Source organism: Bos javanicus, chromosome 3 (assembly GCF_032452875.1).
Source record: "Bos javanicus breed banteng chromosome 3, ARS-OSU_banteng_1.0, whole genome shotgun sequence".
NCBI classification, from domain to species: domain Eukaryota; kingdom Metazoa; phylum Chordata; class Mammalia; order Artiodactyla; family Bovidae; genus Bos; species Bos javanicus.
In genome coordinates this window covers 59,694,683-59,722,481 of record NC_083870.1, presented here as the reverse complement: position 1 = coordinate 59,722,481, position 27,799 = coordinate 59,694,683, and the positions used below count along the sequence as shown (strand labels likewise).

The window sequence follows — 27,799 nt, the reverse complement described above, 5'->3', positions numbered from 1 at the left end:
TCATGCTAAGTATCTTAAACCTAGTATATTAATCTTATAGTAATAGTTGTTGGATTCTATGGTGCTAATTTAATGGTAAATTTTACAAATACCTATTTATTTTTATAATACATTAAAATGGTAGTAGAACATAAAGGAAAGTGGTCCCTAAAGCATAAGAAATTAACAACTCAATAATTTAAACAACTCAATAATTTACTGCAAAGCAACAAGCTTATTTTATGGAATAGGTTATTTTCATGATATGCTCTTTTGATATTTGATCTTTTTGTTGTTCATATTGACAAAGAATTAAAAATTTAAAAGGTAGATGTTATACTAAACAAAGACATCTTTATATGTCCCATACAGAATTACCTTATCATCCAGATCACTGAAGTACAACATGCTATTGATCAACTTAAGAGAAAACTGGATACTGACAAAATGAAACTCATAATAGAAATTAAGGTACTTTGTATTTCCCCTAATAAGATTATAACATTTATCTTGAAATAAACTACTTTGGTGTTTTAACTTTGCTTGTTAATAGTGTAAAGGCAGTAAGGACTGTCTTAAAATTGTTACCTTAACAAAAAAGCATGAGTGAAAAAAGTACAAGAATAATAATGAAATCCTGTGAAAAGATTCCTAACAAGGCCAAAGCAAAACTTAGTAAAATTTCACTAAGAAATAAAGTAAAAGAACCTTGTGAATCAGTATCCCATCCATTCATCATATGCTCAGTCCTGTCCGACTCTTTGTGATCCCATGGACTGTAGCTCGCCATGCTCCTCTGTCCATGGGATTTTCCAGGCAAGGATACTGGAGTGGGTTGCCATTTCCTTCTCCAGCAGATCTTCATGACCCAGGGATCAGACCCATGTCTCCTGTCAGAACCAGGAGACATTGCAGGCAGATTCTTTATCTCTTGAGCCATCAGGGAAGCTCATGAATCAGTACAGAGTTTCCATAAAATATTTTTAAAGAAGTAATTTTCATACATTAGCATCATTCATACCTAAGTCGGACAAACCACTGAACTCTCTGAGCTCCCATTTAATTTTAATATTTTCTCCTCTCGGGTAATTATCTCATTTACTCTGGTTGTTTTCATATATATATATATATACACACACATATATATACAATGTTATATGAGTGCTCTCTTTATCAGAAATAGCTTTATGACAGAGAATAATGACCCCTGTCGAGAATTAGCACTGTCCAATACAACTTTCTGTGGTGGTGGAAATGTTTAAGACCTGCACTGTCTGATAAGGTAGCCACTAGCCACATAAGGATGTTGAACACTTGATATATAGATTGTTGTGTGACTGAGGAATTGAATTTTAGATTTAATTTTAGTTACTTTCAGGTTAAATAGTTACATGTGGCAAGTGGCTACTCTATTGGACAGCACTGTTCTAGATTCTTTTCACTAGCAGCATTCTCCAGACTAAACTCTGGCTCAGCACTGAGAAGCTTAAAACTACAGGAAAGGAAAAAGGTAAAGGACAATTTTAAATAACAAAAAAAAACAAGTTATTTGACATTTTTATACAGTATACACTCAAAAAAAAATAGTACATTCAGTGAATGAAAACTCCTGTGTATTCAGAAAAAGGAGAGAAATCAAGCGTAAAACTTGTCCACTTAAGGATAGTTGAATGGGTAGAAGACCCACCAAGGCCTTCAATTACAACTTCCTCATGCCCTTTTCTTCTGGAAAGCATACACATTAGTTCTTACCATTTTTTGTATATTTTAGCCTTATAAATATTACATATAAATGGTTTGAACCCAAATTAGAATTATAGTGAAAAAACAGGAAAGACATGTAAAAAAGAGAACCATGTTTTCAGCTTACAGGCTGCAGGTGAAAAAAATCCTACATTAACCATAGGACCTAACTGTCACATAGAAGACATTATAAGATACATTATAAGAATTTATGTATCTACACATAAGATACAGCTCTAAGGAGCAGAAAACCTATTTTGACTGTTGCAATCATATTCAAATAATATAACACAATCTGCTTCTCAAAGTTCAATGTTGTATCACCTGGAGATCCTGTTAAAACTAGCAGGATCTGATTCAATAGATCTCTGGGGGAAGCCTGAAAATCTTCAGCACTAACAGACTCCCAGGTGATGCTGATGCTGCTGGTCCACAGACAATACTCAGAATGGCAAGTTCTGGTAGCAGATGGTCTAAGTTTGAATTCTGGCTGTGCCACTTTCTGGTTTTATACCTTAGCAATTTACTTAACTCTAGGCATTTCAGTTTTCTTAGCTGTAAAATGAGGAGGAATAACAGTATCTGCTTCAATTAAATTTCTGGAAGAATCTAAGGGGTTAATGCACTTAAAAGAGTGCTTACCACACTATTATATTTCTTAAGTACTTGCTCGGTTTCTAAGGTCAGGAAATTAAGTTTTTTTGTAATTTCTTTAGGAGTCAGAGGTTTTTTGCTTTTACCATTTTCTTTACACATTGAGAAGATACTGAAATAAATGAAAGATAAAATTCTTTCTCACTCTAGTTTTTTAGAACCATTTATTTTTTTAACATGCTTATATACTAATAAGTGAAATTATTTGGTAGCATAACTAGCAGTAGATAAGCATGCTTACTCAAAGGGACTTATGAATGATACATTTACCATAGTAATCCAGTGCAAGCAAAGGGACTGAAGGCAAATGAGAGAAGACATGAAAGCTATTTCAAAAACCCTTATTTATATGACAATTATATAATTCTAGAAAAGATGGAAGTTCATTTTTGAAAGACAATTCTTTTTTATAGATGAGAAAACAAGCAATTTCAGATTTACGCACATTGAAAGCTGAACTGGCACAGAAGAAACTTAATACAACTTTTCAATCTCAATTAGGTATGTTAATTTAAAACTTTTATTGGTCAAAATCCAGTGATTAAGACTCTGCACTTCCATTACAGGGAGTGCAGGTTCAATCTCTGGTATAGGAATTAAGATCCCACATGCATTGTGGTGTGGCCAAAAAAAAAATTTTATTTACTTACTTGAACGTATTTATTTAACCATTGTTCTCCTTGTTTCATATAAATTATAAGTTTTACATCTTTTCACTTTTCTTGTGGCTATTATACAGTGTTTCAGGAAATATAGGTGTAAAAAAGCAAAATGGTGGTTATTTGGCTATTTTTTAAGGTTTCAAATGTATTACATTTTATTTTACAGTACTATATTTTATCATTTTCACTTTTAAGTAGTCTTAAAATATAATACCTAGTATGACTGTAAAATGAAAAATTATTTATTTTAATAAATATGAGTCTTCACTCTGTGTAATAGGCTCCAGTTTCATCCACCTCATTAGAACTGATTCAAATGTATTCTTTTTAATGGCTGAGTAATACTCCATTGTGTATATGTACCACAGCTTTCTTATCCATTCATCTGATGATGGACATCTAGGTTGCTTCCATGTCCTGGCTATTATAAACAGTGCTGCGATGAACATTGGGGTACACGTGTCTCTTTCAATTCTGGTTTCCTCGGTGTGTATGCCCAGCAGTGGGATTGCTGGGTCGTATGGCAGTTCTATTTCCAGTTTTTTAAGGAATCTCCACACTGTTCTCCATAGTGGCTGTACTAGTTTGCATTCCCACCAACAGTGTAAGAGGGTTCCCTTTTCTCCACACCCTCTCCAGCATTTATTGCTTGTAGACTTTTGGATCGCAGCCATTCTGGCTGGCGTGAAATGGTACCTCATTGTGGCTTTGATTTGCATTTCTCTGATAATGAGTGGTGTTGAGCATCTTTTCATGTATTTGTTAGCCATCTGTATGTCTTCTTTGGAGAAATGTCTATTTAGTTCTTTGGCCTATTTTTTGATTGGGTCGTTTATTTTTCTGGAATTGAGCTGTAGGAGTTGCTTGTATATTTTTGAGATTAGTTGTTTATTAGTTGCTTCATTTGCTGTTATTTTCTCCCATTCTGAAGGCTGTCTTTTCACCTTGCTTATAGTTTCTTTTGCTGTGCAGAAGCTTTTAATTTTAATTATGCAGAGTTAAGTAAGCCAGAAAGAAAAACACCAATACAGTATACTAACGCATATATATGGAATTTAGAAAGATGGTAACGACAACCCTGTATGCAAGACAGCAAAAGAGACACAGATGTATAGAACAGTATTTTGGACTCTGTGGGAGAGGGAGGGGGGGATGATTTGGGAGAATGGCATTAAAACATGTATAATATCATATAACAAATGAATCGCCAGTCCAGGTTCGATACAGGATACAGAAGCTTGGGGCTGGTGCACTGGGATGACCCAGAGGGATGATATGGGGAGGGAGGTGGGAGGGGGTTCAGGATTGGGAACACGTGTACACCCGTGGCGGATGCATGTTGATGTATGGCAAAACCAATGCAATATTGTAAAGTAAAATAATAATAATTAAATAATTTTTAAAAAAAGAAGCCCAAAAAGGAAAAATGAGAAAAACAGCATAAATAAAAAATACACAAAAAGATGACAGATAAGAGTAACAGAAACTTGTAACGGTAATAGTAACTTGTAACAGAAAAAATAGAGGTATAATTTCTGTATTTAATGAGAACATACAATTGAATTAAAAATCTGTTTGATCTAAAAAAAATAAAAAATAAAAAAATGAGTCTAACTTGCATTCACAGCTATAAGAGATTAGTACTGAGAATTTAAATCTTTTAAATTTATTTTAAAAATACAAAGACAATAGTAATCAGCAAATACTATGGAAAATGATTGGTTTTACTTTGCCATAAATAATCATACAAGTAGGAAATGAATTATTCTCATAACAGAAGACTCAACCATCATTTATCCCAATTTGAAGAGGACAGAATGCACAGGGAAGGCAGGATTTATGTAAATCCAGAGTTTAAGAGTGCAGATTTTTAATCTAAGAATTTATAGGAATTAATATAAATGCAACACAATATTCTAAATTGGCTTGAGAAAGGAAACATAGACCCTTGTACATTTATTTGCACAAAATTTCTCTTTTAGGAAGAAAACAACAGTTAAGAAACTAATATCTTTAGATAATCAAAACACAGATGTAGAAATTGAAAAAATTTAACTATGCAAACAAAACTAACCAGGATATACAGATGTCCATCAGTGAAGGAATATTAATAATTTGGGAGGGTAAATGACAATGAACAGAACTGGGTTCAACATCAAGTTTTTTGTAAACATTTCAGATACAACCTCAAAAAAAATTTAGTTGGTAAATATAATATATATCTAACGTACTAATTCAAAAATTACTATTAAGTTACCTTCTTGTATTTTCTAAGTATTTTGATCTTTTATATTCATTTTTTCCCCCTTTGGAGACTTAAGTGAGTTTCATTCAAGTGACTCCAAGAACATGAGTGTTATAAGAAATCGGGAAGCAGAAAAATTATTTGCATCAATTTGATGAACCTAAAGACACAAAATTGCAGGTTTAAAATTTATTGAAAAAAGTATAAAACAGATTCCCAGACTAAATTTTTAAAAATCTATCCCTAGGCAAACAATTTCCACTTCAAATTATACATATTTATAAATTGTCACTGATTTGTAAGTATATATTTTATCATTTATTATCATTTAAAATTTTAGCATAATAAAATTCTGAAAGCAATTGTTCCCAACTATAGTATTAAACTTCTTACAGGGGAATATTTGACATGGTAAGTTGACTTGCTTCTTACCTTTACCTTTATGTTGTTGTACACAGAAGATATACATAGGTATTTTTCAATTTCAAACAAAGCATTTCTTTGTTCTTTATCTGTTTTTGAGAATACTAATAACTAAAACATATAAGAACATGAAAAAAGGTTTAAATTTTTTAATCTCTTCCAGAAACTAGATAGATTTAAACGGATCATTTTTCTAAATCTTCATAGTTTAACACAAGATGTTCATCTCTGGTCACAGGTTTGGGTTTAAGGCTTTCCACATTTCTTCAGTTTGCTGTTTTGCTATAGCATCTCCAGAGTAGTCAAGGCAGTTTGCATGCCACATGCCATGCCGAGTATGCCACGTTTTTGTACATATGATGCCTTTAGAGAAATGCTCTGAGGGTCATCATACCACACTTGATGGAAATGGCCAGCCTGATCCTGTACAAATAAATTAAAATGTAACTTGAAAATAGTCTGCACAATAAGAGGAAAAAGTGTTTCTTAAATCCAATGATTCAAATAGGGTACAATTGAAATAATAAAACTTTCAGGACATGCATAATACAGTCCATCATTCTATATGTGATACTTTCTAGATATCATTGCCTGTAGTACTTTTATAACAATAGAGATTACACAAATGAGCCTCCCAATATATCCTATTTAAAATCCTCCTCATGTCCTAAGATTCCTTCCTTGCTCTGATTTGGTGATTATCAACCAAGATGTGCTGTTCACATCTGAATCACTTGTGAGGACTTTTAAAAACAGATTCCTAGGACCCACACCACATGAAAACTATTGAATCAAAATCTTCCAGGGCTAGTGCTATAACATATATTTGTTTCTTTGTGTTATGTTTTAATGTTCCATTAGGTGATTCTGATATGTAGTCAAGATTAAGGAGGATCACTGCTTTTGCCTTCTAAAACCAACTTATACACATTTTGTTTTGTTTTTTTGCATTCACTTACAGTTCCTGGGAATGTACCTAGTTAGAAGCTCAACAGGTGTCTTTGTTTATGATGAAACAGTCAGATCAAAAGGTAATGGCAATGGATGAAGAAAATATCTCTTTTTCTAGGTCTTACAGAATTGAGTCTAAGAGCCTGTGGGTCTGGACCCCATGGGTGACGTAGGCACACACCTGATTAAGAACCACAAACTAGAAATTGGTCTTATGCTTACTTTCCTTAAAAGTCCTTTTCCCCACTACCACTTGCCTCTATCTAGCACTAACCGTAGTCTCTTTTAGAAGGTATATAAGCTATGGATAAAGGATAAAAGAAAGAGGAAAGGAGCAGAATTAAGCAAAAGGGTAAAGGAAGGAGGAAAGATAGGAAGTAAAAAATAGAACAATCTGCGATTTAAAATAATTTACTAATTTTTATATACATCTGGGGAACTCTTTAAAGGCAATTCTCAATGAATGTCAGTAATATTTTTATTTATGCTAGCACCATGAGAATTAGAATCATCTCATAAGATGACTGCTTTAAAGGATAGTAGTCACTTGGTAAATGAATAAGCTGTGGATATATAAGTATAGCTGATTCATTACATATAAGTGTAGCAGATTCATTACTATATCTTATATCCTATTATATAAATTGTTTAGAAAAAGGCATACATGCTCTAGTATCAATTGTGATTCGATATTAAAAGACAACTTGCAAACATTGTCCCTAAATATAGAAAGATTTATTTTGTTAGAGGCAGGGGCAAAGACATATTGCCCCAAAGACATATCCCTTTGAATTTTGTCATCATTCTATTGGGTTGGCCAAAAAGTTCGTTTAGCTTTTTTCCATACTAGCTTACAAAATTAGGATGAAATTTCTGGCCAACCCAATAGTACTTTGAGTCTTTCTGACATACTAAAAATTTCAAATACCTCAAATAGTGAAGGATCAAAGGATGAAAAACTGGATATTTGTAAGTTTGACATATGCCTGGTTAAGGAATATATGCCTCCAAGAATATTGACTGCAACAGGAAGCTGCTATTGCTGAGACAGCTTTAGAAAGCACAATGATTCTCTTCAGTAAAAACAGAAACTTGATTTGGGTTGCTATGGAATTTTACAAAGAATGAAGGAGAACAAATTGGTTATAACTAGATGGCTGTCTGAAGTGCCATGAAATGAATAGTTTTCAAGGTTCATCAAGATGTTTCCTCAGTTCTAAAATCTTAAAGAATATGTCTTATTATGCATTAAGGGAAAAAAAAGGAATTACAAAAAAACAGTACATAATAGGGTAAACTATTTATTTTAAAATATGTATTTCCAAACTATATATAATTGGTTAAATAAGCCATTTACCAAACTGATGTCCATGAAAAACTGTTCCCCTGCAAGTTTCTAAGAGTGTTGGGAAACAGGGTTCTATGTCAAACAATTAAATTACTTTATGTACTGTGCTGCTGCTGCTAAGTCGCTTCAGTCATGTCCAACTCTTTGTGACCCCATAGACGGCAGTCCACCAGGCTCCCCCGTCCCTGGGATTCTCTAGGCAAGAACACTGGAGTGGGTTGCCATTTTCCTTCTCCAATGCATGAAAGTGAAAAGTGAAAGTGAAGTCACTCAGTCGTGTCCGACTTATAGTGACCCCATGGACTATAGCCTCCCGGGCTCCTCCATCCATGGGATTTTCCAGGCAAGAGTATTGGAGTGGGTTGCCATTGCCTTCTCCGTATGTACTATAGTTAGTTCAGTTGCTCAGTCATGTCCGATTCTTTGTGACCCCATGAATTGCAGCACGCCAGGCCTCCCTGTCCAACCCCTGGAGTTCACCCAGACTCAGGTCCATCGAGTCAGTGATGCCATCCAGCTATCTCATCCTCTGTCGTCCCCTTCTCCTCCTGCCCCCAATCCCTCCCAGCATCAGAGTCTTTTCCAATGAGTCAACTCTTCGCCTGAGGTGGCCAAACTACTAGAGTTTCAGATTTAGCATCATTCCTTCCAAAGAAATCCCAGGGCTGATCTCCTTCAGAATGGACTGGTTGGATCTCCTTGCAGTCCAAGGGACTCTCAAGAGTCTTCTCCAACACCACAGTTCAAAAGCATCAATTCTTCGGCGCTCAGCCTTCTTCACAGTCCAACTCTCACATCCATACGTGACCACAGGAAAAACCATAGCCTTGACTAGATGAACCTTTGTTGGCAAAGTAATGTCTCTGCTTTTGAATATGCTATCTAGGTTGGTCATAACCTTCCTTCCAAGGAGTAAGCATCTTTTAATTTCATGACTGTAGTCACCATCTGTGGTGATTTTGGAGCCCAGAAAAATTAAGTCTGACACTGTTTCCACTGTTTCCCCATCTATTTCCCATGAAGTGATGGGACCAGATGCCATGATCTTGTTTTCTGAAATTTGAGCTTTAAGCCAACTTTTTCACTCTCCACTTTCACTTTCATCCAGAGGCTTTTTAGTTCTTCTTCACTTTCTGCCATAAGGGTGGTGTCATCTGCGTATCTGAGGTTATTGATATTTCTCCCAGTAATCTTGATTCCAGCTTGTGCTTCATCCAGCCCAGCATTTCTCATAATGTACTCTGCATATAAGTTAAATAAGCAGGGTGACAATATACAGCCTTGACATAGTCCTTTTCCTATTTGGAACCAGTCTGTTGTTCCATGTCCAGTTCTAACTGTTGCTTCCTGACCTGCATGCAGATTTCTCAAGAGGCAGATCAGGTGGTCTGGTATTCCCATCTCTTTCAGAACTGTCCACAGTTTATTGTGATCCACACAGTCAAAGGCTTTGGCATAGTCAATAAAGCAGAAATAGATGTTTTTCTGGAACTCTCTTGCTTTTTCCATGATCCAGCAGATGTTGGCAATTTGATCTCTGGTTCCTCTGCCTTTTCTAAAACCAGCTTGAACATCAGGAAGTTCACGGTTCACATACTGCTGAAGCCTGGCTTGGAGAATTTTGAGCATTACTTTACTAGCGTGTGAGATGAGTGCAATTGTGCAGTAGTTTGAGCATTCTTTGGCATTGCCTTTCTTTGGGATCGGAATGAAAACGGACCTTTTCCAGTCCTGTGGCCACTGCTGAGTTTTCCAAATTTACATCTCAAATCCTTGAATATTATGTTATACATTATAAATTTTCAAGAGAGACTTACAGTATGTAGTGTTTTCCAGATATATTTGGCTATGGCGTGTATGTGTATTTGTGTGTGTGTGTGTGGTTTTTTTTAGTAAATTCTTTTAGAATTTAATTTGACCTTTAAAATTTAAAATTACACAATTTTGAAGGTTACTTTCCAATATTGGCTATTTTCCTTGTGCCATACAATATATCCTTGAGCCTATCTTATACCCAAAAGTTTGTTCCTCCCACTTCCCCACCTTCTATATTGCCCTCTCCCTGCTCTTCCCACTAGTAACCACTCGAGTGTGTGTATGTGTGTATGTGTGTGTGTCTATGTATTATTAACAGTTCCCAGAACAAAATTCTATAAATACGGTTTGGTAAAGACAGGATCACAATATTCAGTTCAGTTCAGTTGTTCAGTCATGTCCGACTCTCTGCGACCCCATGAACCGTAGCACGCCAGACCTCCCTGTCCAATACCAACTCCCGGAGTCCACCCAAACCCATGTCGGTGATGCCATCCAACCATCTCATCCTTCTCCTTAAGGAGGAGAAGGATCACAATATACCCAAGTTTAATTAATAAGTTTATACTTTAGAGTCTAGATTCTAAAGTTTAAAAAGCTCTACACTAAAACTTTCTACATAAATGATATACAGGCATGTACATGTACATCAATTATAATTTATTAAATATGTATATATGTAGTCATTTATATATATATGTATATATATACATATATACATATGTATATATATAGTCTGATATCAGACTATCAGAAAAATATATATACATTCTTGCTGGAATTAACATTCATCATATCATTTTAGGGTTCCTTTAATAGTTAACATAATCTAAGGCAAATTCAAAGATGGTTTGTATTTAAAAATTTTTGAGGTGTGGAAAAGTTTTTATTATGCTAAAGGTAAACTATGGATAATATAACTTTTTTTATCCCTTCAGTATGGCAATTCCTGTTTATCAAAAACTACCTGACAGAATTATTAGTCATTTACTCTGTTTCTTCAAGTTTCTGTTTGTAATATTTTTCAGTCTCTAATTTTTAATATTGTTTATAATTTATTTAATATCACAGTTTGAACTGTGGGATAAATTTGGAATGATACAATTTTCCATTGTAAAGTGCATGATGATGCATCTTCTAGTCTCAGTCTCATTTCTTCCAATATAACGGCCTCATAAGAATCGTGAGACTGCTTTGAAAAATGGAGATTTTCAGAGCAAGTAACCTATTTTGGTCCAAAGTCCTTTCAAAAGCCACAGGCATCATTTAAAATTGTCAACTCCTAAGAAAATTGTTTGTGATATACATGTTTTTACTATATCATCTAAAATGACAAGTGGCCCATGCAGATCTATCTGTTCCACTATTAGCATAACTTGAATTGCTCACAAGGGAAGTCAAGTTCCTGATTACTCAGGTTCAAACACAAGTCTACTCATGTAAACAGCGGTCTGTATGTTGTATCCTATAAGAAAACTGATAGAAGAAAATCTTACTATCAAATATGTAATTATGAAAACATGCAATCATGAAAACTAATAAAGATTTGTAACTTGTGGATAGTCTTACTTTATAGTGATAATAAGGAGACTGCTGATTTTTATCCCACAGTCTTCCAGAAGTAGAACTATTTACTTGCTTCATAATTTTTTGATATGTCACTTGATGATGTACAGCATCTCTACAAGGGTATTTTGCAGTGGTACAAACATGATCCTATAAACGCAAAAATGTTCATGTTATAGATTATCAATTAAACAAATCTTCAGAGTCAAATCAAAAATTATAAAAAATTATTATACATGAAATATAAACTATAAGTAGATAATCTGACTATACAAATTGAAGTTAAATTTTAATATTAAATAGATATATAGAAATATTCACACACTTGTATGGGATTTAATTATTTATTTAGTCCCAAACTAAAGAAGTTCTCTATAAAGTATATGTATTCTATAGAGAGAAGTTTCTAAACTCTAAATAAAGTAAAGTTTATATAGAGGAAACAAACCAAGCTCTAGAAAGAGAAAAAAATTACATAAGAAATGATTTGTTCTTACCACTGATAGATTTTGGCAGGTAAAATCATAACCATACCAGGGAATACCCATTACAAGTTTCTTAGGGTTAATTCCAATCTTGATGAAGTCATCATATCCTGATCAAATAGGAACAGAAAAATCATATTATTTTTCTCTTCATATATCTACTAATGTGTTCATACAAGCTATGTAACCACTCAGAATCCAAGTTTGTAAAAACAGGTACATTTATTCAAGACACTACAGTGTTTCTCTAATATACTATAAAAGTCATCTCTTAAAGTCTATAAATTTTGTATCACTTTCTAAGTCATTTGTTTTATAAAATATTTATTTATTTGGCTGCACTGAGTCTTCATTGGTATGCAGGATCATTAGTTGTGGCATGTTACAGAATCTTTTATTTTCGGCATGCAGCTCTTTTAGTTGCAGCATGCAAATTAATAGAAAACATTCGAAATAATCAAAATCAAATTGAAGCAAAAAATTCACAAAATTTATTTTAAGAACACTGGCACATTTCAGGAAAGCATGTTAATTGTGTCTATTAACTACTAAGGCACAGATTTGATATCCTAGATTCTAAAGCTTTAAAAAAGTTATATAAGTCAAACTTTCTGGCAGGGGTCTCAAAACTGCTTCTTGAATGCACAAGTGTTTCATATTTTATCAGTATCCTAAAGGAGATCAGTCCTGGGTGTTCATTGGAAGGACTGATGTTGAAGCTGAAACTCCAATACTTTGGCCACCTGATGCAAAGAGCTGACTCATTTGAAAAGACCCTGATGCTGGGAAGGATTGAGGGCAGGAGGAGAAGGGGACAACAGAGGATGAGATGGTTGGATGGCATCACCAACTCAATGGACATGGGTTTGGGTAGACTCCAGCAGTTGGTGATGGACAGGGAGGCCTGGCGTGCTGCGGTTCATGGGGTCGCCAAGAGTCAGACACGACTGAGACACTGAACTGAACTATACACATGAATTACAGCTACCTTATCTTACTCGGTAGCAGATAATCTATAGATAGGAAACAGAGAAAAATGAATAAATCCATGGTCCTATCAATTCCTTTCTTACCCATGCTGCAAAATACAAAGACATGTTCCAAGATTAGCTAGGATGAGTTGAGTAATTTGCCGTTTTTCTGAGTCTTTAAAGTTACCATGTACTGTTCAATATCCAAGAGAGGGATGGAGTATGCATCATTTCCCAAACATACATGATAATGAATCTTTTACTGATATACATAATTATCATATCTTTCATAAACGCAGCTTGCAAACACTGGATTAAATAATTATTTTGTATTATAACACATTTTTTCAAATTTTAAATAGGATATGCTTTTGATCAAACTAGTCTATTCAGAAAATTTGTTGTTGTTTAGTCACTAAGTAATGTCTAACTCTTTGCAACCCCACTGACTATAGCCCTCCTGGCTCCTCTGTCCATGAGATTTCCCAGGAAAGAATACTGTAGTGGGTTGCCATTTCCTTCTCCAGGGGATCTTCCTGACCCAGGGACTGAACTAGGGTCTCCTGCATTGGCAGGTGGATTCTTTAACACTGAGCCACCTGGGAAACCCATCCAGACAATTAGGACATGATAAAAAAGATCAAGTCAGGTTCTATGATTTTACCTCTATATGAAATATAAAGGGGTTTTTATTTATTATTTAATAGTTAAATCAGTGTCAACTATGCCAGAAAACCTCACTTAAGTCCAAAAGTTAACAAGCAATCTTTTATTCAATCGGTTGATGGCATACAAACCAACGCAAACTTCAGAAAGGATAATGCAAAGTCCATGTCATATGAATGACATACCAGAAGTACTCTTAATAGGAATGTAATTGTCAATGTAGCATGGGTACTAAACATAAATGTCAAATAAGGTAAAAACAATACTATCAATCATGTACAATAGTTACATTGTAGCTACCTTTGCTATTAAATTATTTAACATTGGTTATTTCCACAAAAAAATTCTGTCAAATTCTAAATAAGCAAATATCTTCTTTGCGTAACTTTCTGAAAAGAGCTGTGACCTGAAGTTAGAACACCTGCTTGAATCCCAACCATACACTACCTAATAGCCATGCAATCATGAGATCTTAACACCCTTCATCTCATCTATAATGGAGAGTTAATTTATTACGCCTATCTGACAAGACTTTTAGAAGAAGTAATTGAAAATGTTAAAACTTTTTATAAAATTTAAAGCTCTCAAATTAAGAGGTGTTTATGTTTTAAGAAAGTGTTACAAATGGAAAACATATACAAATGACTTAGAAATACTAAAACATATCTTAATGTTTGAGGTTATAGAATTACTGTTACTGATAAATGATCACTTTGTGATTTCTTACCAGTTAGTGTCTGAATATAGGGAGAATTGGCTCCTGCAATACATTGTGAACAGGCCAGACATCGTTCGTCGTAAGACATCACAAAGAGAAAGTCACAGGCATCTGCAATTCCGGTATAGTTATAGCACCTTGCACCTACGCAGTTTGGACCCCAAGGTACATCAAAGGTTACCTGTAGAAAAACCATTTTATGTAACATGATCAAATATGCATATTATGGCAGGTGTTTTGTTGATTATATATTCTCTTGCGTCATATTATCCCCCAAAAAGAACCACTTAGGTGTATGAACATAGAGTTTGACATGTATAGAATGAGAACAATTCTAAGAAATGTATTTTTTGCCTGCATGGACTGACCCAGACATGTGTTTTGGACAATATTTTGGACATATATAGATATAGATAATGGACATATATTTGGACCAGGAAATATTTGGACTTGTACAATGACCAGGAGTGGGCACACTGTAGAAGAGGAGTTTTAAACTCAAATGCCTACAGACTGGCAACTCAACTGATTAAAGAAAATTCATGTAATCACAGTAGGGTATGGTAGGGTCTATAAGCAACTAGAGAGTAAAACACATGGAAAGAATTCAAATTTTAAAATTCTTTAAAATATCGTGCAAGTTACATAGGTCATCTCTTGGCACAAGCTGACTGGACTGTGTTGGGAGTTTGAGCTCCTGATTCCTTTTATGCTACCTGGTAGGTTTAGTCCAATATTATAATTAAAGAGTAGTGGTATTTTATGGCTACTAGTATATAGTAATCAACTCAAAATGTTATACAAGCCACTTAAAAGGTTGATTTTATGGAAATATTCAAATAAAACTTGAGTGATAAATTATCTTTCATTTTGAATATGAGCCAGTCCTCGGTAAGGACAAGCCTCTTAAGATTTATTGCTTTAATTGAGTATTATGCTGCTGCTGCTGCTGCTGCTAAGTCACATCAGTCGTGTCCGACTCTGTGCGACCCCATAGACGGCAGCCCACCAGGCTCCTCTGTCCCTGGGATTCTCCAGGCAAGAACACTGGAGTGGGTTGCCATTTCCTTCTCCAAAATTGAGTATTATATATGCCTGCAAATGTTCTGAAGCTTCATTAAAAGTTTTCTTCTTAATTAGGCTCTCAATAAATATACTGATTAATATTACAAAAAGTTGAGGTATTTTAGTTAAATTTTTACACTTTGGCCAATTTATTCTACTTAACTCTTCTTAGGACTTTCTCAAAATTCTCTCTATAACTCTCTCATTATTAACACTAAAGAAAGCTCTGTTTTGTAAGTACAGGCTTTCCCCAAATCTCTCCAGCAAAATAGGTTATAAAGTGAAATTTTTACATATTGGACTTCATTTTTTCACTCTCTCCTCTTACAAAATGGAAGTATAATAAGGTGATAGAGAAAGTGACTGCCTCTAAGCAGGTAAATTTTAAATTCATTTTGCAAGTCCTTGCCTCTCTTCTGAGCAGTGAGTTTCACTGGGTTTCCTGTCATGGTTAATCTCACACTGTTTTTAGCAGGTAGTGTTAGTGTATTAGAAAAGAAATCAAAAGACTGATTCTTATGTTGGCTCTCATATAACTAGATTATTTCATTTTAAATACGTGGTCTGTTTTCCAACTATAACAGTGACAGTGTAGAAAGAATTCTTCAAGAGCCCTTCTAGTTGTTTAATTCTGTAAGGACAAATTCTATAATCCTAAATTATCATCTTTTCCCCAAAATTCATTTCTCTTTCCAGGGGCTCTTTTTTTTTTTTTTTTTCTGCTCACCGGTTTAAGGACTTTGGGGCTTTTTCTGACTCTCTTTCTCTCTCATCCTATAGCTAATCTCACATTTTCTTTTAGGTAGCTTCTAACAATTGTTCTGCCCCTTCCTTTTCTTTTATCCACTAATTCAATGAACACTTTCTGAGCATTAGGGTTATGCTGCTGCTGCTGCTGCTAAGTTGCTTCAGTCATGTCCGACTCTGTGCGACCCCAGAGACGGAGGCCCACCAGGCTCCCCTATCCCTGGGATTCTCCAGGCAAGAACACTGAAGTGGATTGCCATTTCCTTCTCCAATGCATGAAAGTGAAAAGTGAAAGTGAAGTTGTTCAGTCATGTCTGACTCTTAGCGATCCCATGGAGTACAGCCTACCAGGCTCCGCCGTCCATGGTTTTTCCAGGCAAGAGTACTGGAGTGGGGTGCCATTGCCTTCTCCTGTTAGGGTTATGCCATCATTCCTATTCAAACCATAAATTCTAAGTTATTGGATTACTGGGTTCCTTATAAGTCTCCTCTAGACAATTTTACGTACTACCATAAATAATCTTCCCCAGATACTTTCTACACACTTTACCCATTACATATAGAATCAAATGCATACTCTTCAGTGTGACATCCTGGATGTTCTGTGTGACAATCTGGCTCAGCTTGACAACCGTACTTCCCACCACCTTACCTAACATGAACTTGACATAGTAGCCCAAATTGTTCTACTTGCCCATGGAAATAGATACTCATACTGCCAAGTCTTTGCTCAGTCTCTTCCTCTTTGTTCTTTCACTATAGTTTAGTCAGGACCAGCAAATAAGTTCCCACACATTAATTCTACCCTATTAACAAAGCAATCTAGAGAATGAAGGAAAAGTTTCTGAGGCCAAAATCTGTGAGAAGAGTACGGTGACCTGCATGCCAGGTATTTGCTATTCTTGATCTAAAGTGTACTTGTCTGGAAAATTGAATTCCACACTGACAAACCTTCCCTACTTGCATGCAGTCACAGAGATATCAATTTTTATGTTGTCTATTATTTTTCTAGTGCTTCTCAAATTCATGTTGACCAACTAGACCAGAATCACCCACCTATCACTCTTGATAAAAATACAGTTCCTAGAATTAGGGTTTGAGTCTCACTGGGCCATGGGTGCTTTGCAAAGTAATTCAGAGTCTATGGAGCAAGTGAGACACTTCTCCAGGACTATCTCTACTCTTAGGCAAAAGCTGTTTCTGTCCTGAACTGATGAAAGCAGGGCCTGGCCAACTGAGTGCTTCCTCTGCCTTTCTACTATATCTAGCCATGCTGCAAGGCAAGCAGGTAGGGCAGTTCCAGTGTTGTAGCCTTATGTGAATAAAGAACAGGTTTGGCACCTTAAAATTTTATAAAACTCTTTTAGTTAAGAACCTCAAAAGTTCCAGAAAATTTTTTAGGATGTGCTGAAACTTCCTACTCAGTAAAACTGAGATTCTACCTTAATGATTGAGAGGAAAAACAAGGGGTTTCCAAAAAACAGCAGATGAATTTTCACCTGTGATCCTTTAATTTCATGATGGAAAGAGTCTGTGGTTTCTTTGACTAAAGCAGTTAATGCATAATATTCAGGTGATGAATGAGCAACATCTTGTTCTATGTCTAGATTAATTCCATCCATATATTGTGTTTTGGCCAGCTTAACTTGTTGAGCTATCCAGGATGCTCTGAAAGTAGCATTAATGATATCCTTTACAGGTACATCTCCTATGGAAGAAATAGACATCTTTTGTACATACATGCTTTCCACATTTTAATAAAATATATTTCACAAACCCATTCCAAAGAGATCCAAATATCTTTAAAACATCTCATAATTTTTGAATGCTCAGCCTCAAATTTAAGTTTTCCAAATGAAGAAATAATACATCAAAATCACAGAAAATGTCACTGATCTCTAAATAACCATTATGAATAATTAGTAATATTCTCAGATTAAAAACAGAGATTGTGAGCTATGGCTAGCTAAGGGTCATCATGCTAATTAGGACTCAGTATTTTGCCCAGATCATATGGTGGTTGACTTGATGCTTTAAAAATCTCTCTACCTGAAAAATGAATTAAACAGTAAGATTAATTTTAGGATGCTAAACATATAAACATGAACATTTTTGGAAATTGAGATAGCAGATGATGCAACTAAACTTACCAATTGGCTAGACACATCTGGTTAAAGTTGTACCTTACCTTTTAACACTACTCTGGCTCCTTTTGCATGAGCATGGCACATAAGTTCTGGGTCATAATTTGAGAAAAGTACCACAGTTGTAATCTGTGACCAGTCATAATATTTCCAAGTTTTATGTCCAACATCAAATACAAAGACCTGCCAAAACAACAGGAATAAGCACCCTCACTTAAACCAGGAAGAATACCATTCTGACCACCCAAAGAAATATTAATTAATCATCGATCATATGCCAGGCACTGGTAGACACTGAGAGTACAAGAATGAATTAGATATGCTGCTGCTGCTACTGCTAAGTCACTTCAGTTGTGTCAGACTCTGTGCGACCCCATAGATGGCAGCCCACCAGGCTCCTCTGTCCATGGGATTCTCCAGGCAAGAACACTGGAGTGGGTTGCCATTTCCTCCTCCAATGCACAAAAGTGAAAAGTCAAAGTGAAGTTGCTCAGTAGTGTCAGACTCCTAGCGACCCCATGGACTGCAGCCTACCAGGCTCCTCCATCCATGGGATTTTCCAGGCAAGAGTACTGGAGTGGGGTGCCATTGCCTTCTCCAATTAGATATACGGGTCCCAATTAATTGGTGGCAGAGGAAATTAGCAGGGTCTGGAAAGCAGGGGAGGGTAAGCTAGGAAGAAATAGTGGCAAGTGCCTGGAGGCACAGAGAGCCCAGTGTTATGTTCGGCTGACACCTAGAATTTGGAGGAAGACAATAATGAACCAGAGAGAGGTAGTCAGGGTTAAATCATGAAAGGACTTGAAGCCCTTTTGAGAAATTATCCCGAGGGAAAGGATTTTAAGAAGAAAATATATATATTTTAGGTATGCATTTTAGAAAATTAAAGACCTATTTTTATCCCCCTTCTTGGGTGCCGGGTATAGAAAAGCAGAGTAAGGAGCACGTTCAGTCTTTCACTGGACCGCGCCGCAGTGCTGATTCTCTCAAACTCATCCTCATCCTCTTGGAAACCAATAGGTCTTGCTACTTAGGGAGTTGTTTCCTTACAGGCCTGCTTGTTTGGCCAGAGTACCTCAGGAGAAACACAGCAGGCTGATGCAAGGGTCTTGGATTCAGGCCTAGGTTGGAATACTTAACTGTGAGACCTGGGAGGAGTTACTCAACCTCTCTGATCCCAAATTTCCTCAAGGAAATTCGTGAACAGAAAGGTCCTCCGCGAGCAAAGTTAGTTCCGCCCCCCTACCCCCCAACACCTCTTTTTCCGGCTCCGTTCTTCTACTCAAAGTCTTTTGGGGGCCCTGTGAGAACCAGACCCGGAGGGTCAGGGGAGAGGGATGCCACTGACCTCGAAGTCGGGGCGGTGGGTGATGGGACGGCACAGCGCTGGGACCTTGCACGGGCAGTCCGCCCTTGCCCCATCGGGCAGCGCCAGCAGCAGCGGCAGCAGCAGCGGAGCGAGTCTGGGCGCCCGGCGGGGCAAGGGAACCAGGCGCCGGCTCCCTGCTAGCTGCAGCCGTGCCATACTAGCGGCTCACCAGGCAACGGTACCTTCGGGTTCCCAGCTGGGGCCTGCTTTATGGAGGGGAGAGGGGAGGCGGGGCGGGGCGGGGCGGGGTGGGGAGGCTGCGGTCTCCAAGCCCTGGGGATCTGGGCTGTCGGAAGGAGGCACTGAAGTTTATGAGCCTCTGGCGCCTTGCAGACCGACTTGGGCAAACTCAGGGAGATGTTGAGCGTGAGGGACAGAGAGGCCTGGCGTGCTGCAGTCCATGGGGTCTCAAAGAGTCGGACACTACTGAGCGACTGAACAACAACAAGAGCCTCGTGAAGGAAATTAAAAAGCAAGTAGTCTGGGCAGGCTTTAGAAGCAGGAGAGGTTTCTGACTGCCTTCTAACCCTGCCTGGGCTAGGTGTTTGTCTCAAACACACGAACTCGTATCAGCCAGTCAAGGGACAGTGCTTTAGATAAGAGAGGGAGTGGATCTTCGATTTCCTCGGAGCCTCTGGAGACCTCGTCAGACCCCCTGGTATCTGGAAAATCTTATGACTTAAAAGGTGGAAAAAAAAAAAACAAAAAAACAGCATTGCAAACATTAAAGTAAAACCAGAGCTGTATTTTTTGAGTGTAAACTGATGACGATTTGAGTTTGTGACCTGGGATTATGAGCGGGAGTTCCCAAAACTACAATCTGAAGTTTCAACCGTGGGGTGGACCCATTGCCCAGGACTTTTTCCCAATTGGGGCTCCAGATTGCTGTTAATAAGGGATTTCCTAGCACTGTTTAATCTGGAAGTTGGTCAGGCCAATTTGGTGATGGATGTACTGTTGTTTTAGTTGCTAGTTTGTGTCCGACTCTTTCCGACACCATGGACTGTAGCCCACCAGGCTTCTCTGTCCATGGGATTTCCCAGAGGATGTGCTGTTACTTTTTCTGTTTCTCTTTTTTAATGACTGTATATTGAAATCGCATCAAATATTCTTCTATTAAATATGGAAAGTGTTTATTGTGTGTGATGAGTGGTTTCTTTTGTTAATGAATACTTCAAAACTTACACAGATGTAAAACTCTGGCAAAACACACACCGAGCCCAGGCAGCCAGGACCCTGGTGCCCGGCAGAGCATTGGCTCAAATGTATATCGCCTACCATTTTTGTGTGTCATGGTTGTATATATCTTCCTTGTGGAGTCTAAAACTATTGGGAGCCCTCAAAATGGAGAAGTAGGGTGCCTTGGAAGGGATGACTGTAGTACCTGGTGGAAATGGCCCAAAGATTTTAAAGATATGGGTATCTGTTGAATTAAGATGGTGGTTTGAATATGGACTCTAATTTCGCTTCCTTCCATGCTTAAACTCCAGTAAAAAGCTGAACCCCAAAGGGCAGGGAGCTAACAGCAACATTTTGGAAGCTTGAAAGCACAAGTATGAGGCCTAGGTACCCCAACTCCCGACAGTGCAGAAACCTGAGCAACAACCTAATTCATAGAATCTTCAAAAGTTCTCAGGGAAACAATTTGGGTGTTGTTTCTGGGGCTCCAAAGGGCTCTGGTACCATAATTCTTTATTCTCAGTGCAGAAAAGAATTCATCGAGAGGCAAAGTGATAGATAAGAAGTGATTTATTAGAATAAGATGCTTGTGATGTTTTCAAGTGGGTGGGCAAGGGGGTGCTACACTCCCAAGAACTTACTGGACTACAGTTTTATAATCAAAGGAAAAGTAGGGAGGAGAAGAATTTCTTTGTCTTTCCTGAGTAGATGTCCTGCTTCCTTCAGCTCCTCTTCCAGGTTGAGCAGGGGAGTTTTTTCACCCCTAAATAGTCAAGCTAGGTCCCTAAATTATCATTTGTGTGTATGTGTGCAGAGAGCATGTGCAGGGATCGTTAATTTACTGAGCTCACTGCGCAGGTCTCATGCCACCATTGTTTTATTGTTTTGGGGTGTGTCTCATGTGTCTGTTGCATGGTTTTGTTGCTAAGCAAGGCTGCTTGGTTTTGTGGTTAAGCAAACCTGCTCTCTTGAGTAATCATTAACTTAACAAGGGTTTCCCATATTTTTCTACTTACAATCCCCTAGTGGCGTTAACTGTTTAATCATCTACTTTGTCCTTTCACTCTGTCCCTATCACTGGAACTGCAAGAGGTGCCTCAGAAATTAGGGATGAAGGGGGGATGGAGGTTACGATGTCAGAAAATGCAGGGAATTAGGTGAGAGTCTCTTGAGAAGCAGATCTATAGATCCTTTCTCCAGCCTTATGTCTGGGCAACTGCCCTTCTCCCACCCAGGCTGAAGTTTGGAGGTTTAATTCTCTGGGAGGGTGAATTCTCTGGTAGATGCTTGGGCACCACTAACCCTACTGCTGCTGCCGCTAAGTCACTTCAGTCGTGTCCGACTCTGTGCAACCCCATAGATGGCAGCCCACCAGGCTCCCCCGTCCCTGGGATTCTCCAGGCAAGAACACTGGAGTGGGTTGCCATTTCCTTCTCCAATGCATGAAAGTGAAAAGTGAAAGTGAAGTCACTCAGTCGTGTCCAACTCTTAGCGACCCCATGGATTGCAGCCTAACAGGCTCCTCCGTCCATGGGATTTTTCAAGCAAGAGTACTGGAGTGGGCCACTAACCCTAAGCCTCATCTAAAAAGGATATAACTAACTTTGTGCCTGACCGAAGATATTAGAAATGCCCTGAGATCATCCTTTTGAAATTCAAAGTCAAAAATACCAGTCACTCACTCAGAGCTCCCTCTCTTTTTACTTCTTATCTCTTACTTTTAATCACCTAGAACAAATAAAACAATTAAATAATATAAAACAAACAACAGAAAAAGGAGTATGGAGGAAACAAGCATTGTTCGGAGGATACTTAAAAAAAAAAAAAAAGACACCTCTCAGTAATATCCCCAGAAAGGTAAAAGAAGATGAAAACTGCAACAGGATGCTATTTTTTTTAAGGGGCATGGGAATAGAGTTCGTGGAAATTAGAAAAATCACAGAAATTAGGAAAAAATCAGAATGTCTGAGCAAAGTACAAAAATACTCTTCAAAAAAAAAAAAAAAAAGAATATTGAAAGAGTAGTCCAGATGTGAAGAAATCATCAACTCCAAGAATGAAGGATAGGGGTTTTCAGAAGGGCAAGATACAGATCCTATGAGCTTCCAGAGAGAAAGTCACAAAGTATCAAGAATCAGAAGCTCCTCAGATTTCTCAGTAGCAACACAAAGCTCAAAGACAGTGAAACACTGCATTTGAAATTCTGAAGGAAGATGATTTCTGCTTAAAATTCTGCCAAATTATCAATCAAATGGAAAAGTCATGTATGTAACATTTCAAAATATTGACATACATTTCAAATGGAGTATCCTAGGCCCTGCACCCAGAATTTCTGCTTTACTGAGTCTGTATGGAGGCCATGAATATGAATTTTGAAACAACAGCCCCACGTGATTATAATGTAGGTTGTAACATGTAATTTGAGAGTCACTGCCATGATTAGTGATTTTATAGTCTAAAATAAACCTTTTTTATTTTACATCTCACCCCTATTTCAGAAACCTTCTCCATTTAGTAGGGAAATACTTATTATGGGAGTATTTCTTATTATGGGAGTTCACAGTTCTGTTTTGGTTTTGAGGATCTGTGAATAGCTATGAACTCTCTCTCCAGAAAAGAGCATATACATAGTCATACAAATTATGTGAACCTTTTTTAGTTTATCTGTGGACCACTAGGTTGCTCTTGGGTATAAGGCTCAGAAGTGATTATTCGTATTTACATTCCTGGAATGGCATTTGTAATATTTCTTCCCCTGCCACCGTTCACTCAAGCCCATTTTCCAAAACCTCCTCAATTCAGTTCCTTCCCGTTCTCCTTACGCTGCTATCTAGTCACTCTCATTGATAACTATATATGTGAAAATATTTCATTTTCCTGAACCAAAACTCAAGAGGGATTTCATATGAGTCATGTCACTTGATACCAAGGACAGAAAACTCAACCTGAACACAAAGTAGGAATTTATCATGTGAAGGAAGTAAATGCTTCTGGGGAGATCTTCAGGACCCAGAGATGTAAATCATATCAATAGTTCTCAGTCTCATTCTCCATTTCTTGCCTCTGCTTTTCTCTGAGTTTGTTCTGTTATCAGGTAGTGCTGGTGGTGGTTTAGTCACTAAGTCATGTCCAACTCTTGCGACACCATGGACTGCATCCCGCCAGGCTCCTCTGTCCATGGGATTCTCCAGACAAGAGTACTGGAGTGGGCTGCCATTTCCTTCTCCGGTTATAAGGTAGATTTTCTCCTTATGGTGGAAAGATGGTTTCCAACTGCACAGGCCTCCTGACATCTCCAGAGCCTCCCCTAACGTTTGCAGGCCCCAGGGCAAGGGCATAAATGGAAATCCACACACATGAAGTCTAATTTCTTTTTCTAGAAATTTTATTTTCCAACAGGAAGTCAAATGAAATGAGGGCAAAACTAAAAGACTGAAATTCTCAATATAGATTTTTCCACTGATCAGGATCTCATTTTTTCCCTCCAAAATTAAGGACATTAAATTTTAATTCACAAGTTGCTAGGAGGATACAATCTGACAGTTCATATCAATCTTTTGGTAGTGTTAGTAAATGCTTGGCATTCCTGTTATTAGTAATACAATATTTTTGCATTCTTATTATTAACACATTTGTCATAGAATATTATGGAGGTAACATTCTGAGAAGTCAAAGAATATTCAAATTTTTATGATGTGCTTGGTGAAAAATTAAAGAACACATTGCTTAATGTTATCCATAATTTTGGAGAGGGGGCCTATGCCTTAAATTAACAACTTCCATATGAGAATTCACATTATCTCAGTTCAGGTTAGTCACTCAGGCATGTTCGACTCTTTGCAACCCCATGAACTGCAGCACACCAGGCCTCCCTGTCCATCACCAACTTCCGGAGTTCACTCAAACTCATGTCCATTGAGTCCGTGATGCCATCCAACCATCTCATCCTCTGTCGTCCCCTTCTCCTCCCACCTGCAATCTTCCCCAACATCAGAGTCTCTTCCAATGAGTCAGTTCTTCCCATCAGGTGGCCAAAGTATTGGAGTTTCAGCTTCAGCATCAGTCCTTCCAATGAATATTCAGGACTGATTTCCTTTAGGATTGACTGGTTGGATCTTGCAGTCCAAGGGACCCTCAAGAGTCTTCTCTAATACCGTAGTTCAAAAGCATCAATTCTTTGGTGCTCAGCTTTCTTTATGGTCCAACTCTAACATCCATACATGACTACCGGAAAAACCATAGCTTTGACTAGATGGACCTTTGTTGGCAAAGTAATGTCTCTGCTTTTTAATATGCTGTCTAGGTTGGTCATAACTTTCCTTCCAAGGAGCAAGCATCTTTTAATTTCATGGCTGTAGTCACCATCTGCAGTGATTTTGGAGCCCCCCAAAAATAAAGTCTGCCACTGTTTCCATTGTCTCCCCATCTACTTGCCATGAAGTGATGGGACCAGATGCCATGATCTTAGTTTTCTGAATGTTGAGCTTTAAGCCAACTTTTCACTCTCCTCTTTGACTTTCATCAAGAGGCTCTTTAGTTCTTCTTCACTTTCTGCCATAAGGGTGGTGTCATCTGCATATCTGAGGTTATTGATATTTCTCCCAGCAATCTTGATTCCAGCTTGTGCTTCATCCAGCCCAGCATTTCTCATGATGTACTCTGCATATAAGTTAAACAAGTAGGGTGACCACATACAGCCTTGACGGACTCCTTTCCCTATTTGGAATCAGTCTGTTGTTCCATGTCCAGTTCTAACTGCTGCTTCCTGACCTGCATACAGATTTCTCAGGAGGCAGGTCAGGTGGTCTGGTATTCCCATCTCTTTAAGAATTTTCCACAGTTTGTTATGATCCACACAGTCAAAGACTTTGGCATAGTCAATAAAGCAGAAGTAGATGCTTTTCTGGAATTCTTGTTCAAGTTATTTTGGCACACAGAATTTTTTGTTCGTTTGTTTTTAACCACAGTAATTGTGGCTCCCAAACTGATCACAAGAGACTTCATTTACTCTTGTGTTGTTATGAGGTGAAGACGTATGAAGCCCCAACTTTGCATGTTAGGCTGGCTGCAGTTTTGAATAGTATGAAATGACTAAATTTCTCAGTTATTTGGCTTGAAAAAAATACAATTCAAATATTGTAAGAATGAGACTCCTCAGTGAACCCTCCAAGTAAGGAAAATAGTTTGTGTATTTCTAAATGGAAATTCCCTATCGCCAGACCACATTGATGATCTGACATATAAGCTGACTTCCATTACACTACTGAGCTGGAGTGTGCTTTAGAGTCAGGTGTCTGGGTAAAGAAGTTTAGCTCAGTGGCTTGTGCAACAAAAATCCCCAAATCTAGAGCACTGTTGTAAAGTTGCTAGAAATAGCTTTCTTGAAATAGCAGATGGGGAGAAAAAATTGGAAAATTTAAAGCTCAAAGTCTTTTGCCTAAGCAGACTTTGTAACATTTCTGCCCATATCTCATTTAGAAGCCAGTTAAAGAAACAGGGGTGGGAATAGAACCACACCATCTGCTTTTACAGGAGGTGCATCCTAGAGTCACACACACACAATTCATTTGGCCTGCATTTTAAAACTTTGGGAAATGCCATATTAGAGAGAAAATCCAGATTTCTGGCTTCTCTTATGAAATGGAACCTTTGGCTACAGTGGGCCTACATTCAACTGGGGAAAAGCAGGGTGGATTTGAGAATCTGCTCAAATCATCTCTTTACACGTTCCCTATGATTTCCCATTCCTTCCCATACTGAACGTCTTACCTGTTCACTTTGCCTGCCTCATGCCAGAGGCATGAGATTCCTGCAGTTTATGAAATGAATGCAACAGGTCTTTTTTTTTTTTTTAATGGGCACATCTGTTAAAGCAAGTGGGTGGGGGGAACCAGTGGCTAGTTTTGCCTCCTAACAGTCCTAAATCTGCTGTTTTTCAACGATTTGACTCCAACTTACTTTTTACAAATGGCCTAAAGTATGAAACTAAATGTCAGTATTATTTCAAAGGATGGGGCCTGATGCAGCTCTATATAGCAAGCCAGCCATGTGTGACTTTGGGTGAGCCCATTAAGCTCTCTTGGCCAAGAGTGATGGAAGGTCATAAACGGACTTAATACCTCTTCTGAATACTTCACAGAGCTGATACACAGCACAGATTTTAAAAGTACTCCTAATCATTTATAAAGCACAAAACGCCCCCTAGCACAAGCTCCTGTTACGGAGTGCCACACCCCGCTTTTACAAATTGGGTTCCTGGAATCAGCTTCAGCTCCGCGCTGTCCTACCACCCACGCGAGCCCAAGAGGGTTCTCAGGGAAGAAGCTCTGGAAAACCTGCCAAGAAAGGCAGCGAAAATGCCCTTGGCTGAAGGGAGGGGAAGGAAGATGCTGGTGGCATTTTTAAGCCCACAGAATGGTATACCAACTCCTGGCTGAAATGACAGTCCCCGCCGCACAGCCAGTGCAAAATCCTGTCACCAGCCTCCATCTAGCTCCAAGCCAAGACCCCAAAAGCCACGCCTGAACCTTTCTGTCCACCTCAGATCTGGATTCAGACCTCACCCTCCAAGTCTAAATATTCTAAACTTCAGCCAAGGTGACAAGCTGTTCTCTACCTTGAAAAATACATTTCAGAGTGATTAAATAAATGTATCTATGTATATGAGTGTGTGTGTGTGTGTAAGATTGTAGTTTTTAATGACTGAATATCAAGAAACTGTTGAGATGATTGCACTTAATTATTATTACAAAGATACTAATGATTTGTTTGGATTTTCTGGGATTTTTTATTATTCCATTAAATTTATCTTATCTTTATTTCAGCAGAGTCATGCTGTTATAATCAAGATTTTTCACATAATTTCTGTTCTGTTGAGAAGAATAATCTTCAAGATTCAAAAATAAATGTAGTAAGTCATACTCAGAACACATGAAATATATATACATATATACACATATATGCACACACACACACACACATATATCCTTGGAGGAGGAAATGGTAACCCACTCCAGTATTCTTGCCTGGAGAATTCCATGAACAGAGGAGCCTGGTGGGCTACGGTGCA

At 37.8% G+C, this 27,799-nt stretch overlaps 2 protein-coding genes across 2 annotated transcripts in view; one reads left to right on the top strand and one right to left on the bottom strand.

Annotated features, from left to right (window-relative positions):
• The window catches only part of SPATA1 (spermatogenesis associated 1), a 70,161-nt gene extending 55,905 nt beyond the window's left edge, over positions 1–14,256 (top strand). Inside the window, 5 exon segments of the mRNA XM_061411441.1 lie at positions 352–450; positions 2,790–2,848; positions 2,850–2,877; positions 6,668–6,737; positions 14,239–14,256. Of these exon segments, the coding sequence (XP_061267425.1) occupies positions 352–450; positions 2,790–2,848; positions 2,850–2,877 (186 nt within the window). The 3' untranslated portion in view covers positions 6,668–6,737; positions 14,239–14,256.
• CTBS (chitobiase) lies at positions 4,759–19,744 on the bottom strand. Its single transcript, XM_061411442.1, is given in 8 exon segments — positions 4,759–6,036; positions 6,039–6,129; positions 11,390–11,536; positions 11,884–11,981; positions 14,236–14,407; positions 17,538–17,746; positions 18,227–18,365; positions 19,531–19,744. Coding segments are annotated over 8 exon segments (1,131 nt in total). The 5' UTR covers positions 19,708–19,744; the 3' UTR covers positions 4,759–5,938.
• Between the last annotated feature and the right edge of the window lie 8,055 nt (positions 19,745–27,799).